Source organism: Artemia sp. Qi Xiang Cuo, chromosome 2 (genome assembly GCF_049724085.1).
Source record: "Artemia sp. Qi Xiang Cuo chromosome 2, ASM4972408v1, whole genome shotgun sequence".
NCBI lineage: Eukaryota > Metazoa > Arthropoda > Branchiopoda > Anostraca > Artemiidae > Artemia > Artemia sp. Qi Xiang Cuo.
In genome coordinates this window covers 70,239,347-70,261,187 of record NC_142795.1, presented here as the reverse complement: position 1 = coordinate 70,261,187, position 21,841 = coordinate 70,239,347, and the positions used below count along the sequence as shown (strand labels likewise).

Sequence of the window (21,841 nt, the reverse complement as noted above, 5' to 3'; positions counted from 1 at the left end):
AGGCTCTTTTTCTGAGCAAGGCTTTGTACTCCTCCTCCACCAACTATCTGAAGATGAGTCTTGGGTAGATTCTTTTCGCTTTTTTCCTGAAATATTTCTTCTGCGTTTTTTTGAATTTGAGGTGCTGGCACTCTCATCCTTTTCATTACTAGAAGAAGGTGCTTCTTGATCCTGGCTCACTCTGTTGTAACTCCTGGGCTCAATTTTATTTTGGCCTAAAGGTAAACCTTCTTCTTGAGCCTCAATTCCGTTGGAATTCTCGTACAAATTGTGGCCTTTGGTACACTTCAATTTCTTTATATTCAAGATTGAGTTTCCACCGTTATTTTTCTTGGCGTCATCAAAATTCTCTTTTCGTGGGGTTTTATTTTGTTCTTCCTGGCTCATTTCGTTCTTAAGAAGTTCTATGTCAGAAATCAACCTGTTCACTTTTGCTGCTTGCGAATCACGAAGTGTTGATAATGTCCTCAGAATATTATCAATCCTAATGTTGTAATTCAGGTCACTTCCAGCAGTCTGTTTCTGAGTATTATCATCCTTTTTAGAATTAATCACCGTTTGCTCGGATTGAAACAAGTTTTTGTTGCTATACATTATATTTGTTGCATCTTTTCCACTTCTTTTTCCAAGTTGTTTACGGTTGAAATCAGTTTATCAACTTGAATGTAAAAGCTGGATAAGATTCCATCTAAATTACGTTTTCCTATTCGGCTTTGGAATATTTTCGATTTTTCAGTAAGTGAGTTTGTCCGTCGTATAGAGTCCATGATTTCCTTCCGTAATCTGAATCTTTTCTTCATTTCTGGGGATCTATAAAACATTGATAGTCTTTCGGCAATTGTGGCAAACTCTTTGTCTAGTTTTCCGAACGGATCAGTCCATTTACTACCAGCCATGATGGCCTTTTCGTCCATCTGACCTGAATTGTCATTTTCCAGGTTCACTTTTTGGGCATCAGGTCCCAGTTTAGAAATTCTAGTAGATTTAAAGATATTCACCTTTTTCACTACTGATCTTTTCTCTCCTGCAGGACAGCACACATTTTTTACCTTCTCAAAATTTTCAGCTTTGGTAAGAACTTTGGTTGACATGATGTATTGTTTGCTTTTCAGTAACTTGATATAGATTAACTAATAAGAAAATCACTGGAAACAGTCACTTATATGCAAGAAGTGACGTCATTTATGACGTTTGGTATACAGCTAGGCTGACGTCATTCAATATCATTCTTAATTTTATCTATCAATTTAGAAAATTGATTTGTGATGACGTCATGTAAATTGACTTGCCAAAGGCCCATGTCCATTTTTTAATATCTCAAGTACACCCAATCTTTGATTTCTAAAGAAAACAGAAAAACTTTAGTTGTGAAATTTAATCTGTAACGAACTTTTAGATTAGAAGTAAGAAGTAAGGAGAGACCCGGCTCAATAGCGACCGAAACTATAAAAAAAAACGGAATTTTGATGCCAATAGTTATAGCAAAAAAATTGGTTTTTTTATCCTGATTTCAAATATATAAGTTTCATTAAGTTTTGCTGTACCCATCAAAGGTTACCAGCCTGAGAAAATTTGCCTGATTTTCGATAAAAAGGGCAAACATCCCCAAAAATTCATAGAATCTGAATGAAAATAACACCATCAGATTCAGCGTATCAGAGAACCCTACTGTAGAGGTTTCAATCTCTATCGGCAAAACTGTGAAATTTTGTATTATTTGCTAGAAGAAAAATCACGGATGCGTGTTTATTTTTTTTTCAGGGGTGATCATGTTCGACCCAGTGGGCCTAGAACATCGGGAGAGGGCTCATTCTAACGAAAATTAAAACTTCTAGTGCCCTTTTTAAATGACCAAAAAATTTGGAGGGCCACTATGCCACTTTTTTCCCAAAAATCATCCGATCAAAATTTGGAGATAATTATTTTGGTCAGCATAGTTGAAAGGCCCAATAAATATATCTGAAGGTAACATGACCCCCCACAGACCCTGGGGAAATGTCTTTAAGTTATAAAATTTGCCTATTGTTTGCGTATAGTATTTGTCATTGAGAAGTATGCATGCATTTTTCAGGCGGGGAGGAGAGGACGAATTTACTGCTGGGGGGGGGGGATTGTGCACGGAGAGAATTTACCAAGGAGAGGGAAGTTTCCACGCGTTGAACTTTTCAGGGGAAATTTTATGCTGGGGGTATTTGCCAGAATTCTTATACGAAATTTCTTTACATGTCTTGCTTTCTCTTTACCGACTCAATTTTACGCGTGGAGATGTTAAGGGTTATTGTCCAAGGTAAACTTTCACCAAGATTGAATTGTCCGGAGGATGTTTCCATGGGGAGGGGGATTTTTTCCGCCAGATTTCCTGGCGTTGTTTGAAACGACCTGAAATTAAATAGAAAAAACAAGTTTTTTCAGGTCAGAGTAAGGAGCAATATTAAATCTTAAAACGAGGACAAATAATTATGTATATGAGGGGATTTTTCACCTCCTCAAGGCCTTACTCTTTACGCCATCGCCTCCCGCGCCAATATTTTTCCCAAAATCATCTGATCATAAGTTATAAAATTCGCCTATTGTTTACGTATAGTATTTATTATTGGGAAGTATGCACGCATTTTTCACGTGGGGAGGAGAGGACGAATTTTCCGCTGGGTGAATTTTGCAAGGAGAGAATTTACCAAGGAGATGGAAGTTTCCAGGGGGTGAACTTTTCAGGGGAAATTTTATAATGGGGCAATTCACCAGAATTCTTATACGAAATTTCTTTACATGTCTTGCTTTCTCTTTAACGACTTAATTTTACGCGTGGGTAAGTTAAGGGTAATTGTCCGGGGTAAATTGTCACCAGGATTTAATTGTCCAGAGGATATTTTCATTGGGAGGGGGATATTTCCGCCAGATTTCCTGGCGTTATTTAAAACGATCAGAAATTAAATAGAAAAAAAAACAAATTTTTTCAGCTCAAAGTAAGGAGCAACATTAAAACTTAAAACGAACAAAAATTATTACGTATATGAGAGGGTTTCCCCCTCCTCTAGGCTTTGCTCTTTACTCTAAAGTTTAATTTTCCTCCCAGTTCTTTAAAAACCACTCATGAAAGACAAGGGTCTTTTAATTAGAACAATAAATAACTTTTTAAGAGTCCTGAAAGATTTTAGCGTAAAGAGCGAAGTGTTGAGGAGGGGGAGACCCCCATCATATACGTAATAATTTCTGTTCTTTTTATGTTTTAATGTTGCTCTTACATTGAGCTGAAAAAAAATAAAATTTTATTTCATCAATCAATCATCAATCATTTTATTTATAACCTATCACAAAAATCTGGGCAGAACCCAGAAAAGAAAAAAAAAGAAGAAATAACAGAATTAAAAACACACACACAACTACAAACAAGGGATAAACAGAAAATGACCAAAGATGTGAAGACTTCTGATTTAATAACAAAACAAAAAACATGTACAATTTCAATTGACGTGTACATTTCAAGCCTTAAAGAACCACAAATAATACCCTAAATCAAACAATGCATATGAAATAATGATGAAGGAGAATAATCACTAGCATACAGTAAAAAAAAACAAAAAAAAACTGGTAATAATTATTATAATAATAGCAATAAATAGAAACCAAAAAAGTAGAGAAACAGGAAAAACCAAGTTGACATTACAACATAAGAACAAAAAACAAAAAAAAACAAGGAATCTAGAAATTAGGAAGATTCCTGAATTTTATTCCTTTTTTTCATTTCCTTCCCTTTCTTTCTTTTTTTTATGAAGAATAGGAGAGAGATATTAGTTGGGAAAGAATTTCAAAAAAGAGAAACAATAGGAAAAGAGAAAAAAGGGAAAATAAACAAAGGAGAGAGAGAAATTACTAAACTGGAAAGACCCGACGAAAAACTGCCTTTGCAGACAGAAATAGAGGGAAATCCGGAAGGGTGGAGTTTTATAATCGAATTGATTGATAAACAGGAGTCCTCTGGGCTGCTGTAGATGATCGTTTGTGCAAAATAAGTCTGCGAGAAGAACTACGTACTAAAAAAGTAGAGTACCTACCTGAGCCTGTCCGTGAAAAAAAGTGCTGCAGAGGCGGTGGAAGTTTACCTAGAAAAGCAGAATGCGCTAAATAAAGATTACTTTTACCCACAATACGATCCAGCGGAGCTATTCCAGTATTATTATAAAGATCAGAAGAAGGGTAAAGCTGAGGGAGAATAAAAGTAGCCTTCACTGCCCTATTTTAGGCTCTTTGAAGTGAGCAGAGAAGAGATTTATTAGTACTACAGACAGAGACCCCAGACAGAGCAGCAATAAGAAAGGCGAGGAAAAATAAAGGCATAATAAAGAGAAAGCATAACATCTGGTGGAAGAAATGAGTTAACCCGGTGCAACATTTCAGACTGGCGGAGGATGAGGGAACGGGTGTGAGTTCTATGAGGTTAAAAAGAATGAAAACAGTCAAGATACAAACCAAGAAATTTCACCCTAGTACCTTGTGGTATAATATCATTCCAATAAGTCAGGGTGATTGGCTCCTGTACGTCTCTCGTACGATAACGGGTCCTAAAATTAACAATGGCACTCTTACGGCTGTTGAAAGCCATACCATTTGACCAGCACCAATACTTTACTTTGTCAAGAAGACCTTGAGCTATGGAAGTGGCAGATGGCAGGTCCACTGCAGCAATGAAAAAGTTACTGAAGATGAAGACCATCAGAAAGATCATTAATGTAAATTAAAAACAAAAGGACAGATGTCCAAGCACAGAGCCCTGTGGGACACCCTTCAATATAAGCAAAGTAGAGGAAGAAGTACCATTAACCGAAACATACTGAGATTTCTCTGACAGATAAGACCTTAACCATTCTAGTGGGACTCCATGCACTCCAAATAAAGATAGTCTAGACAAAAGAATAGAGTGGTCAAACATATCAAAGACCTTTGAAAAGTCAAGAAATATACCCAAAACACACAAGCCCTTGTCCAGACTGCACGCACAAACTCTGTTGCATCTGAAAGTGCATACGAGGTAGAGAAAGTGGGACGATAACCATACTGATGGTTAGTTATGAGAGAATTTCCAGCAGTCGTATTAGTACTAAATACAAATGAAGAGAGTCTACGACACGCTACTTTTTCAACAGCCTTAGAGATGAGGGGAAGAAGAGAAATGGGTCTATAGTTTGAAATTAGAGATGAATCACCTTTTTAATGCAAAGGTACATTAGCAACTTTAAATAAATGAGGAAAAACACCAGAAGAAAGAGAGAGGTTAGTTATGTGCGAGATGGGGTTAGAAACAAACTAACCAATTTTTTTTAAGAACATTATTACTCAAACCAAAACCGTCAACTGAACGGCTACTTGGAACCTGAGAAATAATACTATAAATTTCAATATGACTGCATGGGGAAAGGAAAATGACTTTTCTGCTATAGGAAAACTACTTACTCTACGCTTGGGTTGAATGGGAACCGAAGGAAGAGTGGGGAAATACGAATTGAAGGCGCTTGCTGAAGAATTTTTATCTACAATATATCCATCAGCTTTCCTGTAATGGCATGGGGGGAGAGGGACTGTTTGATTTTCTTGCGGGAAAGAGCTTCATTAACTACAGTCCAAACCTTTCGCAAGTTCCCCTTACACTCATCAATTTGAGGCGAAAAATAGAGCTTTTTGCTGCACGTCAAAAGAAGTAAGTTCATTTTTATAATGTTTATACTTCGAAAGATCATCCTGTGTCTTACTTTACATGCAGCCTTGAACAGAGACGCCTTCATATGTGTAGCATTGATCAGGCCTTTAGGCATTCATGGGCATTTGGGCGTAGAATTCCTTGGCCTCTTCCTAAGGGGAAAATGCTCATCCAACAGAGCTCCCATACGACAAAAAAGTAAACTGGTTGCACAATCAACATCATTAGCTTCAAGAACACAAGACCAATCATTACTCTGGAGACTATGAATTAGATTAGAAATATCTTTATCTGTGAAAGTTCTAAAAGAGGACTCACCTTGCTCATCCACAGCAATCTAGTTTTAGACAGATCAGTGAAAACAAGACCAGAAGTAAACTTCAATTTAGCAGAATGAGAAATGAAAATATTCATCTATTAAAGCACATCAAAGAGATGGTCATATTCATCACTTGATCCAACATTTAACATGTTACAATTAAAATCTCCCAAAACACTAATACGTTTTTAGTGAAAGTCCCCACACCAGAAAGCTGATCAAGCAAATCGCAGATTAGATGTGTTGGAAAAGGAGGTGGCTTATAGAACAGACAAACAGTATCACATGCAAACTAACTTTTCAGATCAATGACAAGAGAATAAACTGTCCAAGTATTAGACACTACTGAAGTAAACAAGGATTCAAGGTCAGACCGTCTAATAAATTTAATATCAGATTTTATAAATGAACTTTTTATTAAGTTCAATGTTACCCATCAAAAGCTACGAGCCGGAGAAAAATTTGTCTGATTTTTGAAAAAGGGAGGAAACACCCCAAAAATCTGAGTGGTCTTAATGAAAAAGGAAATTAACTTTATCGCTTGGGAAGCAATGACGTCTCATTTTAATTCTTCGTCCGTCTCTTCCTCTTCTCTGCTTTTTTCTGTCGCCACTAGTGGGGCACCGAAACATCATAGAGATGTTTAAGCGCTCAATCGAAAAGAAATTGCTACATCCAGCGCCATTTGTAAGTAATATATATCAAGCACAGCTGGATCTAGTAAAGAATTAAATTAAAAAAAAAGTTCTTTTAACTGAAAGTAAGGAGCGACATTAAAACTTAAAACGAACAGAAATTATTCTGTATATGAAAGGGACTGTCCCCTCCTCAACGCCTCGCTCTTTGGGCTAAAGTTTTTTATTGTTCTAAAAAATAGAGTTGTCAGAAAGAGTCAAACTGAAGCGTAAAGAGCGAGGAGTTGAGGAGGGGACTGCCCATTTCATATATAGAATAATTTCTGTTCGCTTTAAGTTTTAATGTCGCTCCTTACTTTCAGTTAAAACAAACTTGTTTTTTTCTGTTTAATTTCTGAACGTTTTTGAATTAACGCAGGTTTTGATTTTGGCTCCCCGTACATGAATAATTAAAACAGGGCCGTACCCAGGACTTTTTTCGGAGGGGGTTTTACTCAATTTTTTTGGGGGGGGGTGGGGGGGGGGTTACACAAAAAACCCTAAAAAAACGCATACAAAATTTGTTTATATCCATTGTTCTTATACGAGTCAAAAAAACAATTCGGGAGGGTTTCAAACCCCCTACCCCCCACTCTGGGTGCGGCCTTGAATTAAAACGAAATTTGCATATTAATTTTACTTTCTTTGGTTAAATGGCTTTCACGAAAGTTGTTTAATTTTGTTTACGAACGTTTTTATTGGTAATAAATATACGTAACTTACGAATTAACTTGCGTAACGACCTTCTATATTCATCTATTTTAAATACATATATTATGAGGTTCGCCCCCTAGTCAATACCTCGCTCTTTACGCTAAAGTTCGAATTTTGTTCCAATTCTTTAAAAGTGACCCCTTAATCACAAAGGCCCTTAATTAGAATAAATAGCTCTTATGAAAGTATTAAAAAAAACTACGTTTTCTAAAGAGTTAAAGAGGCTGAGTTACAAGGTCGAACCTTCAAACGTACAGGGATTAGGAGGCACAGTTGGGGCTGCCGCCCCCAAACCCCCGCTTTTGCAGCCTTTAAATAAAAAAAAGTTTTTTAAACTGAAAGTAAGGAGCGACATTAAATCTTAAAACGAACAGAAATTATTCCGTATATGAAAGGGGCTGTCCCCTCCTCAAAGCCTCGCTCTTTACGCTAAAGTTTGACTTTCTCACAACTCTTTTTTTTAAACAATAAAAACTTTAGCGTAAAGAGCGAGGCGTTGAGGAGGGCACAGCCCCTTTCATATACGGAATAATTTCTGTTCGTTTTAAGATTTAATGTCGCTCCTTACTTTCAGTTTAAAAAATTTTTTTTTATTTAAAGGCTGCGAAAGCGGGGGTTTGGGGGCGGCAGCCCCCCAACTGTGCCTCCTAATCCCTGTACGTTTTAAGGTTTGACCTTGTAACTCAGCCTCTTTAACTCTTTAGAAAACGTAGTATTTTTCAAATAATTTCTGCACGTTTTTGTACGGTTTTTTACTTATTATTGCTTGACTAACTGTTAGATGATTGCGTATTATTCTTTTCTTTCTCGACAGGATGTTTTAAGGTTCAACCTTGTAGCTCAGCCGCTTCAACTCTTTAGAAAACGTATTTTTTTTCAAATAATCTAAAAAATAAATTGAGTTTCTTTTTTAAATTTTAAATTCAGTATATAAAAAATCTACTCTGACGTTGAATCAAACCCGGGTAGTCCGGCTAACAGCCAGGAGTCTCCACCGCAGCACTAAAAAAATAAAACTTTTATTTTTTTTTTAGTAAGTAGAATCTATTTTGAACGCAAGCAATTCCCCACAAAACTTGATATTTAGTTTTTGTAAAACAGGGAAGGAGTGATCAGATTGAGCTGAAATTTCGAGGATAAGCTCCCAATCCCCAGAAAAGCTTATCCTCTAAATTTCAGCTCGATCAGACAACGTTAAAGGGGAGTTGTGGTGGGAAAAATTAACATGGGCTATTATAGGAAAACGAGGTTTTTCGTAAATGTAAATTCGAGGGATAATTTTTTCGGTCTGAAAATATCAAAAGGCCCTAACAGGTCGAATTCTGCTTCGAATGAGTCCTCATTCACCTGGATCAGTTGCCAACTGTGGCCTGTAGGCGTGGATAAGAAAAAAAAGAGAAATGAATTTTAAGTGGCGATATTTGGTTTTTTGAAAACAAGGAAGGAGTGATCGGATTGAGCTCAAATTTCGAGGATAAGCTCCCGGGCTCTAGGAAAGCTTAACCTATAAATTTAAGCCCAATCGGACAACGTTACAGGGGGGCTGTGGTGGGAGGGTCGAAATTTCCGGCCCAGTTTACCCCATGAAGATAAAGTCGGAGGAGGATGAAATTTTGCAAGTTTCTTAGTTTGAGCTTGGGCTACAAAATGCGATCACCGCCGTCTCTCTGTGACCTCTAGGACCTGAAATCGCTTAACATTGTGGTGGGTCGCCTCTTTATAGAGGCACAAGTTGCCTCCTTGAGGCACAAGTGTGCCTCCTTGATTAAGAAAACTTAAGCGTAAAGAGCGAGGTATTGACTAGGGGGTGAACCCAATCATCAGGGCCGTATCCAGGATTTTTGTTCAGGGGGGGTTTTACTAATTTTTGACTTTTGGGGGGGGGGTTTTACTAATTTTTGACTCAGTTTTCGACTAGTTCTACTGATTTTTACCTAGGTTTTACTAATTTTCGACTTATTTTCGAGTCGGTCAAAAATTTCGGGGGGGGGGGGTTCAAACCGGGTAACCCCCCCCCTGGATACGGCCTTGCCAATCATATACGTAATAATTTCTGTTCGTCTTAATTTTTGATGTCGCTCCTTACTTTCAGTTGAAAAACTTTTTTTTATTTAATTTCTGATCGTTTTTTTAAATAGTGCTGGGAAATCTGGCGCCCCCTTCATAGCAATGTCCCTTCCCCCATGAAAGCTTCCTCCATGGAAAGAACCTCCCATGTAACCCCCGATCCCCCCCCCCACTACCAAAAAACCCTGAAAACGTCTGTATAATTCCCAGCAACCAATACTATGTGTAAACATTGGGCAAATTTCATAACTTGCAGCCGTTCCCCCGGGGACTATTGGGGATTCAGTCATCCTCAAAGACATAGTTATTCTATTTTTCGACCATGCTAAACGAAATGACTCTCTCAAAATTTTGATCGGGTGACTTTGGGAAAAAATGAGCGTGGGAGGGGGCCTAGTTGCCCTCCATTTTTGGGTCACTTAAAAAGGGCACTAGAACTTTTAATTTCCGTTCGAATGAGCCCTCCCGCGATATCCTAGGACCACTGGGTCAATATGATCACCCCTGGGGAAAAAAAAATTAACCTGCATCCGTGATCCTTCTTCTGGCAAAAAATACAAAATTCCACATTTTTGGAGATAGGAGCTTGAAACCTCTACAGTAGGGTTCTCTGATACGCTGAATCCGATGGTGTGATTTTCATTAAGGCTCTATGACTTTTAGGGGGTGTTTCCCCCTTTTTTGAAAATCAGGCAAATTTTCTCTGGCGCGTGATGGGTAGGACTAAACTTGATGAAACTTATATATTTGAAATTAGCATAAAAATCTGATTCTTTGATGGATCAATTGGTATCAAAATTCTGTTTTTTAGAGTTTTGGTTACTATTGAGCCGGGTCGCTCCTAACTTACAGTTCGTTACCACGAACTGTTTGAAAGCTCCCCAGGAAATCAGGCAGCAAAGTCGCACAAATAAGATGTCGTAGCCCAGAGAAGCAACTTCTCAAAGAATAATTGTGTTATATTGTCTCTATGATATCCTGTTAATTATGATTCTTTACGATATCCTGAAAAAAAAACATACTTTCAGAATTAAGAAAATATCTAGTTCTTTTTCCTTGGTGACAGAAGAAAGACTATCCATCATAGGAGTTAGAACTGTTCTTAAGAAAACCTTTGTGATTTTCTTTGCAATAATATTGATTAGCAAGATAATAACATGACTTCTACAAGTGATTAAATAAAAAAACAAGTTTTTTCAACTGAATTAAGTTTTTCATTAAAACTTAAAACTAACAGATATTATTACGTATATAAAGGAGGTTGCCCCCTCCTCAACACCTCGCTCTTTGCGCTAAAGTTTTTTAGTACTTTTAAAAAAGCGTCTTATTGTTCTAATTAAACGACCCTTGTGTTTCAGGAGTCGTTATTAAAGAATTGGGACAAAATTCGAACTTTTCAAAGTACTTTGTCTTCTATGTAACTACATAGTTCGTCTTCTTTGTAACTACATAGAAGATGAACATAAATCGTTGCCATGAAAGGCCTACAGGGCCTTTCTTGACTACATTCCTTTGCGGGGTCATACGAAAACGATTCGTAAACATTATGATGTTTTCCAGTATGATAATTCTTGACGATGATTACTAGTAAATTAGGGAGCTTAGTTGCAACTTAAATTCATTTGTTTTCTGACAAAATCAACAGTACTAGACTAATCTTAGATTTGTACTTCGGAAATGTCTATTTACCCACATAATCTTCAAGTTTTGTATTCTTAAGATTCAATCCCATTTTGGGAAGTTTCTATAGTGCTTTTCAGATTAAAAAACAATATTCATATGATGAAGATAGAAAGCCAGTGCTCTATTTTTATCAAAAATTGACACTATGACTTGATTTCCTCTTTTCTGATGCGGGAGAATTTCGATGATTGGTACAGTTAGCAATTATATTGATTGCCGAAATCCATTTGTGTAAGAGGAAAAAGGAGCACTGGAAAAAAGGAGATAGTGAGCTAACGCTTTCCTTTTAGCCACAAGAGACATTAGGACTTGATTTCTCTTTTCCTGAGACCGACGGATTTTTATGATTGGTACAACTATCAATTATATCGATAGCCTAAATACGTCACTTTAAGATGAGAGAGGAGATAGTGAGCCAATGCTATCTTTTCATCAGAAATAGATGTTGGGACTTGATTTCCTATTTCCTGATATGGAGAAATTTCGATGATTGGTACAGTTAGTAATTACATTGGTTTCCGAAATACGCCTACGTGCGAGAAAAGAGTGGCACTGGAAAGAGGGGCGGATTACCAGTGCTCTCTTTTTATCAACCGTATACATTGGGACTTCATTTCTTTTTCCTGACGTGGACAAATTTCGATGATTGGTACAGTTAGCAATTATATTGATTGCCGAAATCCGCCTACGTGAGCGAAAAGAGAGGCACTGGAAAGAAGGGCGGATTACCAGTACTCTCTTTTTATCAACGGTAGACATTGGGTCTTGATTTCCTTTTCTGACGTGGACAAATTTCGATGATTGGTACAGTTAGCAATTATATTGATTGCCGAAATCCATTTGTGTAAGAGGAAAAAGGAGCACTGGAAAAAAGGAGATAGTGAGCTAACGCTTTCCTTTTAGCCACAAGAGACATTAGGACTTGATTTCTCTTTTCCTGAGACCGACGGATTTTTATGATTGGTACAACTATCAATTATATCGATAGCCTAAATACGTCACTTTAAGATGAGAGAGGAGATAGTGAGCCAATGCTATCTTTTCATCAAAAATAGATGTTGGGACTTGATTTCCTCTTTTCTGACGTGGAGAAATTTCGATGGTTGGTACAATTAGCAATTATATTGGTAGCCGAAATACGCCTACGTGCAAGAAAAGAGTGGCACTGGAAAGAAGGGCGGATTAGCAGTGCTCTCTTTTTATCAACCGTATACAGTGGGACTTCATTTCCTTTTTCATGACGTGGACAAATTTCGATGATTGGTACAGTTAGCAATTATATTGATTGCCGAAATACGCCTACGTGAGCGAAAAGAGAGGCACTGGAAAGAGGAGGCGGATTACCAGTACTCTCTTTTTATCAACGATAGATCATTGGGTCTTGATTTCTCTTTTCTGACACGGGTGAATTGCGATGATATGAAAAACTAGTAATTACATTGATAGTCGAAATCTGTCGTTGTAAGAAACCTTACTTTCAGTTGAAAAATTTTGTTTTTGTTTAGTTTCTCATCATTTTTTAGATAATACCAGGAAATCTGAATACACTTCCACGGAAAAATCCCTTCTCTCCACGAATTTATTCTCTATACGATTCAATCCTGGTGAAAATTTACCCCGGACAATTACCCTTAACATCTCCACGCGTAAAATTGAGTCGGCAAAGAGAAAGCAAGACATAAGCCAAATTTCGTATAGGAATTCTGGCAAATTCCCACAGTGTAAAATTGCCTCTGAAAAATTCCACCCTGGAAACTTCCCTCTTGATGGAAAATTATCCCAGTGAAAAATTCCCATCAGTAGAAAATTCCCCCTCCCCATCCGAAAAATGTAAGAATATAGGTAGGCTACTTCCCAATAAAAAATACTATACGTAAACCATGGGCAAATTTTATAACTTAAAGACCTTTCTACAGGGGCTGTGAGGGGTCGTGATATCTCGAAAAACATAGTTATTCGGTCTTTCAACTATTCTGAACAAAATGGCTATCTCAAAATTTTGATCGGACGATTTTGAGAAAAAAGGGGCGTGGGAGGGGGCCTAGTTGCCCTCCGATTTTTTTGGTAACTTAAAAGGACACTAGAACTTTTAGTTTCCACTCAAATGAGCCCTTTCCCAATATTTTAGGACCATTGGATCAATACCCCTGAAAAAAAAAATAAAAACGTTTCTGTGATCTTTCTTTTGGCAAAAAATACAAAATTCTATATTTGCAGATAGGAGTTTGAAACCTCTACAGCGGGGTTTATCTGATACGCTGAATCTGATGGTGTGGTTTTCATTAGGATTCTATGATTTTTAGGGGGTGTTTCACCCTTTTTTCGAAAATCAGGCAAATTTTCTCAGGCTCGTAACCATTGATAGGTAAGACTAAACTTAATGAACTTATATATTTAAAATCAGCATAAAAAGCCAATTATTTTGATATATCTAATGGTATGAAAATTCCGTTTTTTAGAGTTTCGGTTACTATTGAGTCGGGTCGCTCCTTAGTTCGTTACCACAAACTGTTTGATGACCAAAATATTTTGTCATGTTTTGATACGTATTAAGCACCGAAAAATAATGAACAAGACAAAGTGACTGTAAATCCATCCTTGTTTTAAGGCAATATCATTTTAAAAATATAATCTTAAGCCATCAAGTGCTTTTGCGACTAAACTCATTTTAAGTGGAACAAAAAGAAAAACAATCATAACTGACCTATCGAACGAACAGGTAGACTCTGTTGAGCAGTAAACTATACTGGAAATAAGTTTTGTTGATTTTACTAAATGTTGAGCCAAAGAGCGTGGGCAACTTACAAAAGTGAGAACTTGCGTTAGTGTTGACAAAAAAAAACAAAAAAAAAAACATCTCAGCTCCATCTTGCGTTTGGCGAAACTTGGCCAAGCGCCAATAACTTTTTTTATATCGTTTATTGCTCAACATTAGTCTGCCTGTTCGTTCGATAGGTCAGTTATATTGTTTTTCATTTTGTTCAATTTAAAATGTGTTGAGTCGCAAAAATATAAAAAGACGGAAAAGTTGATTCGAATTATTAATTTAGTTTGTATGGTTGTTAAAATTATTGAAATGTCTGATGTCATTTCTTGACAGAAAAACGATTACAAAGCTTGAAAAAATTCTAAGTGTCCCAAAAAGCTGGATGGTGTTAATGTTTTTGCTGATACTGTTACCTTTTCCACTCTTGTAAGTTACTCGTTTGTGTTGGACTAACTGATTAGACACTCTTGACAAACTAAACTAGTAGACAAACTCAACAAAATAAGTTAGTATATGCTGTGACAATCGACCAATCAGATCACATAATAATGCTCTTGGGTGCAGGTTGTCTGTTACAATATAGTTGTTGTTGATTTTAGGTACTGGTAACGACTGGAGCTCTTGATTATTATTCCCTTAACTTCATTTCACTTGGCTCCGTATGTATTGCTACATGCTTTAGTTTTGCCTTACCAAGTGTTCCTAGATCAATTTACTTCTACAGAGATGAATCTGATTCCCTTGGACCTGAACAGGAAAATGATGAAGATAGGGGAAACGATGTTGAGGTTCAACCTAAAGATACGAAAAAGACGGTTATTAAGGTGCTCTTGAATTAATTATTTTTAAAATTATCTCATTGGTATAAACTGCTGATTGATGTTCGGATTTAGTATAACTACATCAGATAGTTAGAGACTTTTATTGTGAAATTTATTTGTCAAATTGGTCCTGCCAATTACTTGATAATTTGTGGTAAGACTTGGCAGTTAGTTATTGCCAGTCATGGGTGTAGGCAGCATATTGTCTAGGGGGGGGGGGTGGCAGTCGATAGTGTGTTGGAGGGGGAGATGAAGTTATTTCGGCATGGGCGTACGTATCTTCTTGCCTAGGGTAGGGGGCAGCTGCCTTTTACCCATTATTTATGTATTTTCTATAATTGCCTTTGTATATAAATGTAAAGGCAATGTGGCCTATGGAGTTATTAGCCTGAATGAAGGTATTTGTGAGGTCAAAAATATCACATGGATCGAAATATTGATTCTGCTTCTGCAAGTAAAGTGAAGGTCTAGGGGGGCGGCAGCTGCCCCTCGACCCTGCCTCCTCCTCCCTACGCCCATGTTACCAGTTAGTTATACATAAAACAAAATAATAATTTTTTAGTCAAATGTTTCGTGATACTGTATGTTAAGTAAAGAATGATCCTTGTCAATGTAAATTTTGCGGACGATACTCTGAGGTTTTAGGAATTTCCAGAAAGGGGCTATTTGGCAGCAATATATGCATCAAAAGAGTATTTTAGGCTGATTCAAATTTACCGATGAGAACTACCACAATCATTACCAAATTTAGCAAATTTACCATGCGAAAATTGAAACAATTTTAGTAAAAGGGGAAAATACCCCTCTAAAAGTTGTGTGCTCTTGGTAAAACTGGCGCCATTAAATTTTAGATGTCTGAGAGCTCCTTTTTTCTCTGCTCCTACTCCATCTCCACTCCTACTCCTACTCCTACTCCTACTCCAGTTGTTTTTTTTTTTTTTTTTTTACATCGGCATGGGTAATCAAATCCTACATACAAATAAAGATACTATTTACATATATAGATCGTAAAAATTTCAAGTTGTCGGAATATCTGAATTCTTTTTTAATGAACTTTGGAATTGTGTTACGGCGTCGGATCATATGAGGGACAAACTATTTTAATCAACTGTTCAGTCTTTTATCTTGTGTTGTTTCTTTGGAGTTGCCGGTTATGTGCAAAACAGTGGAGATTTATCATTGATATCATATTCAAGTTATTCTATCAAAAAATGGGCTATTTTACCTCGTTATATTTAAATTAGACCAGAGGTGCTTTATATTTTGTATTTTTATTATTTTTAATAAAAGTTAGCCTGATTTCTGAACTTTGAGTTAAATCAAATTGTTATTTGAGCTAAGTTATTGATAAGGTTGGGTGTCTGGTTAGAATAGGTATGATATATGAAAATGTGAAAAAGATGAATAGCTAGATATTTTATTTTATGGTACTTGGGTCAAAAATGCTCATATAATTAATGAAAAAGAAATCGATATTTTTGATAATAAATATCTTGAGTAGGGCCCGACCAATATGGATTTTTGGGGTCCGATACCGATATAAAACAATAGCAAAGGTCGATAGCCGATATAATTTCCGAAAAATTACCCTCCGGAAAAAAAAACTTTAGCGAAAGTTTAAACCCTGCTGTCTCAGCTCGTATTCATACTCACATGTTTATCCCTTGTCTATTACACACCAAATAACAGCCTCAATAATTTACTGTGAAATCCAAATAATGCAAAAAAAAGATTTAGAAAAACAGAGAACACTGAAACACCACCTGAGCATCAATCTAACATTAAATTTGTTTTCCTTGTTAACTGCGATTTTCACAAATGTTTGAAAACTATAGCTTAAGAACGATAACAAAAATAAATCGAATATAGTATTTAAAAAATAAAAACGTAATACTTGTGCCTTGTTACAGTAACACTTTGTATAAGTTCACGTTGTAAATACACTCATCCTGGACTGGAAATAATTGGTCGTAGAAACAAGAGTAAGAACAATAAAATGTTGGACACAAATGATGTGTATTAAAACACACATAAGCCAGAGCCCTTAAATATCAGGTGCCAAATTCTGGATAAGTTGCGCATAAAAAAAGGAAAAAAAAATTGCCGATTTACCCCCTTATCGGCCAGCCGATATATTGGTCTGGCCCTAATCTTGAGATTGAACTTTTAATTACAGTTTGATCTTTTCTCCGTTTGGTATGAAAGGTAATTCTTTTCTTATTATTTTCAGATGACCTTTTCTGAAGGCTGTTCACTCATTTGGAACGATTTCAGAACTTCATACTCGAACTTGAGTGTAGTCAAATGGTCGATTTGGTGGGCATTCACCATGTGTTGTAATCTACAAGTACTGAACTATATACAGCCTCTTTGGCAAACTATAGCCCCCACTTCAACTGGAAGCTTGTATAATGGAGTAGTAGAAGCGCTACAAAACATACTAAGTAAGTCTTTGCTTTTGTCTTGAGTCGGTAAATGTTTAAAATCTGAGACCGATCGTAATACTACAATTCCTACGCGAGTCTGAAATCTTCTTTTCTTTAGCCCAAATTTTGTTAGAAAAAATTAATCCATTTTACAATTGTAATGTGGCTAGAGTAGCTGCTTAAGTACTAAAGTAAGCACTTTAGTACTATTAAAAGTACTATTAAGTAATAATAATAGTACTTAATAGTACTATTAAGTAATAATAATAGTACTTAATAGTACTATTAAGTAATAATAATAGTACTTAATAGTACTATTAAGCACTATTAGTACTAAAGTAAGCACTACAAGATAAAAGTCTAAGAGTAGGTCTAAGTCTAAAAGTAGGTCTAAGTCTAAATAGAAAATTCCTTTTTAAGGCTGTGCAAATTTGTCTTCAAAGACTCTGACAGTACATTGAATATCAAGATATAATCAGAGAGCATTTATACTATAATTTTTATTTTTTTTTTTTTTTTAATACTAAAAGTCCCAATATTTCAAGAAAGTCTCAAAATTTTGAAAACAACTTGTTTAATTGTTAATTTCTGGCAAGGTATTTGTCAAATTCGTCAGTTCTTTGTTAATTTCAAGACAAAGTTTAAGACCTAGTATTGACTTACAATTCATTATTAAGTTTCCTACAAAGCATAGATTAACAAATGATCAGTTGTCTACATGTGGCAACTTTTACCACGGCAACCAGCAATTAGAACCTAAGTCCTATTATCGGGCTAAATCGTGAAACCTTTTCGCTATTTAAATTCACGAAGTCCAATGATTTTTAACAAAGATGTTCAATTGTTCAATTTTAGGAGAGATCTAACTCTTACAATAAAAGAATCTAGGTATTTTCTCGGCTCTCAGCCAAAACAGGTAAACCTAACAATATTTGCACTGAACTCCAATGAACTAAGAGTCAAAAAAACATCTTAGAAGGAAAATAAAATGTAATTGAAAGACCATGACATCCCCTTCTACTATGTATACTACCTACTATGTATAATATTTACCAAACGAGAAGGGGTCGCCTATTACAGATATCATGACAGGGCGTCAGCGTTGGCGTTTGCAGCCCTGGACGGCTACTAACAGTGGAATCGTATGCTTGTCGCTGAACGTGCACTTCCTTTCATTGGCTGTCAGTCCCGCTGACTGCAATCTCTGTAGTATCATTTCGATGTGTCGAAGATGATCCTCAAAAGTATCACTGAAGATCATAAGATCATATTATCGTCGGCGTACCAGTGACAGAATTTGAAACCTTTGAGAACACAAGCCGTGAGCTTTTGGAATCGTCCGCTTCCTCCTTAGACCTCAAATGGCATTACGAGAAATTCTTTACACCATTTGGTGTCAAAAATGCTGTCTTTTGTATGCTATTAGGGTGCATTTGTATTTGCCAATATCCTCGAGTCAATTTCAGTTTGCTGATGAACTTAGCCGTTCCCATTTCCTCAAGGATCTCATCCGTGCAAGGTAGTGGGTAACAATTCAGCCTCTAAATTTTATTTAGTTCCCGATAGTCGGCACAAAAACCACACCGTCCCATCTGGCTTTGGTACCAGCATTACTGGTGACGCATAATCACTCTCCGACTGTCTTATGTTGCCTGCTTCCAGTATCTTAGCTACTTCGGTTTCCACCAAGTCACGTTTCGCTGCTGGAACTCGGTAGGGTTTCTTCCGCACCGATGGGTTACTGCCGGTATCTATCTCATGCTTTATAAGATCGGTTTTCCCAGGTCTGTCTGAGAGGATCGTTCTGTATCTTTTCAAGACTTTAGCCAACTCCCTTTTCCGACCATGACTCAAAATTACATTAATTGATGTCTGGATGGTATTCCAATACATATTTCACGCTCGGCTTTTTTCAGGATCTTGTACGGGCCTTGCTACTGTACCTCAATTTTCTGTTTCCACATGATAAGAGAACAAGCACTTCCTCTCCCACTTCAAACTCTCTCGGCTTCCGATTGTGATCATGCCAGGTCTTCTGTCATTCCTGACTTGACAATAAGTTTTGCTATGTAGTCTCTGTCCATTTGCTACGTCGTTCCAGCATATTGACCTGGTAACTGACTACTGATTCAGACGCACCTTTCTTATTCTTCTCCCACTTCTCTCGCCACACGTCTAGTGGTCGTCTGACGTGATGTCCATAGATCATCTCGAATGTTGAGAAACACGTCGAAGCCTGTTTGGTCTCCCTGTTAGCAAAGAAAAGATATGGAAAATACTGATCCCAATTTTTTGGCTCGTCCCTGACGAATTTCCTTAGCATCTGTACTATAGTCCCATTTACCTCTCTCAACCAAACCATCTGTCTCTGGGTGGTAAACGCTGGTACGAAGGGGTTTAATTCTGGAAACGTAGAACCAACTACGACTTTTTGCAGGTCTAAAGGTCTCTCGTAAATAAAGTGATGACTGCCTTCGTTCTAGCTTTTACTATTTTGTAGCCCTTAAAAGGGCTGGATATAAATGGCATTTTTTTTTTCAGCTAAAAAGACCGTATTTCTTCTTTGCGGGCATATTTTCCGCCATGTTTTGAACTTGGATTTCGTTCGCCAAGATTATATTTGACGTCAGGATCTTGTTCTAGATTAACGGTCCTTTTGAGAGTTTTTTTACCCTGGCATTTTTAAGGTTGGCAGATTATGTGCATGTTTAAGTGTATGCTCTTGAAAAGCTCAAATGAAGCGTTGTATCTGTTCTGCTCTTTACTGCTATCTTTTATTAGGTTGCAGCTACTGCTGCAACCATGATCTATTACTATTAGCTTCAGAAGAAGGCGATACATTGCGTGTGTCACGTCGTTCAGAAATATTCCCACTGTCAGTGATTCAAGAAGGTATACATTTCAAATAATGCAGGATCTTACTTATTATCTTATTTTCAGTATAAATCGTACATCATTTTTTCAATATAAATTCAAACAAAGAGTTTAGTTATTCTTACTCTGAGCGAAAAGGGGAATATCTTTTGATCATTCTCATGGAACTCTTTTGGATGCTACTGGTTGTGGCACTAAAAAAAAAACATTTTTAATTATCTAGAAGTGTATGCCTTAAACTTTTTAGGAGTGTGGTTTCTTTTCACTATAAACCCAAAATAATTGTAGTAGGGGGCTAGTCAATTTATTTGATTCCTAGGTACAACGAAAAGTATTACAAAGCCTTCAACAGACTTTTGTCATTAAAATCAAAACATTTCAGTAGAAAGACTTAGAAATATTTGAATATACAGATGAACCACAGGAAATTTTAAATTTCCTTTAAGTTTAAATTCACTTTAAGTTTAAATTCTTAATTTTCTAGATTTTATTTTTATCGATCATTTTCAATATTTGAGTAATCATTATTCTAATGGAATTTTCTTGGTATGCCTAGGAAGAGTCTTGAGAATTTTCACAACGTGCAATTAATTCGGTTTTTGACCAGCAGATAGTTCATTCGACTAAAACACAGAAATCGAAAAAAAAGGGAATTCTAAAAATTGTATTCTTTTAAGTCAACATTTATATTTCAGGTGCTCTTGCTACTTTGGCCATTGCTTACTCAAGAGTTAATTGGAGCAAATGGGGTGAATTCACTTTGGCTCTTTGTGCTTTGATTAGTGGCTTTCTATTAAGCTTCATGGCATCAACACGTCATCTTTGGGTAGCGTATATGTGCTACATTCTTTTCAAAATAATTTATCAAGTTCTTATAACAGTGTCTAAGTAAGTTGTCTGTTTATTTACTTTTGTATTATGTTGTGTGTTTATGTGTGTTTATGAAAATTCTGACGCTTTTCTGATGAAAAAATCTTTTCTTTGTACTTAATGCCTTTAATATTTTTTTCCCTAAAACTGAAGTTTAGTCAAGATAATGTTCCGTCATTCATTTTTAAAATCCACGTCCCTTTATTCGTCCCATTTTGGGACTTTTAACCAACTCAGTGATATTTTTATTTGATGAATTGTAGCAACTCAGTTTTCAGTAATCTCGTAAATGTTTCTCAATTCATTAAATTCGGAATTATAAAAGAAATTAGAGCAATTTTAAACGCTACTTCCACCTGATTCCAGTACTGACAATAGATATGAGGCGTATCAATTCAGCAAATCCTCCGAATTCTCTACCAAGTGAACCAGACTGAGGATCTATTAAGTTAATGGTTATTTCGGGTCGTCACTGATCCATTTTAAATAGTGTAAACAGAACGAAAAGTTTAACGTTTCTGCCATCTGAGCTGGACCGAATCAAAAAACACAGTTCAAAGGTGGAACACATCATTTTTGAGCTTAGTAATCCTAGTGTGGCCATCATACAGCACCACCTAGCCAGGCAACTTCCTGCTAAACAAAACTTGAGCGGATTCAGGTTAACAATTGCCAAGTACTGCGTGTATTCAATGTACTGTGGCACCTCAAGTATGTGGTAGAAATTGTGGCAGCTACTGAGACAACGCATGTTTTTTGGATTTTAATCCGGGATTTGTCTTATTGTGAAATCTTAAATCGGCCTATAAGGAAATGTTTACGCATTATTGGGGTCATTTATGATGTCTTAAAGCAAAAAAGCTATAAAAAAGTGTATCTGCAGACGATTTCCCCCTACTGTAGATTCTGAAACTAAAATATTTGAAAATATGTT

At 36.5% G+C, this 21,841-nt stretch overlaps 1 protein-coding gene across 1 annotated transcript in view; it reads left to right on the top strand.

Annotated features, from left to right (window-relative positions):
* The window catches only part of LOC148955562 (thiamine transporter 1-like), a 67,317-nt gene that overhangs the window by 37,573 nt on the left and 7,903 nt on the right, over window positions 1-21,841 (top strand). Inside the window, exons 4-6 of the mRNA XM_089108251.1 lie at window positions 14,516-14,740; window positions 16,968-17,181; window positions 20,733-20,925. Of these exons, the coding sequence (XP_088964377.1) occupies window positions 14,516-14,740; window positions 16,968-17,181; window positions 20,733-20,925 (632 nt within the window). The remainder of the gene's footprint in view (window positions 1-14,515; window positions 14,741-16,967; window positions 17,182-20,732; window positions 20,926-21,841) is intronic.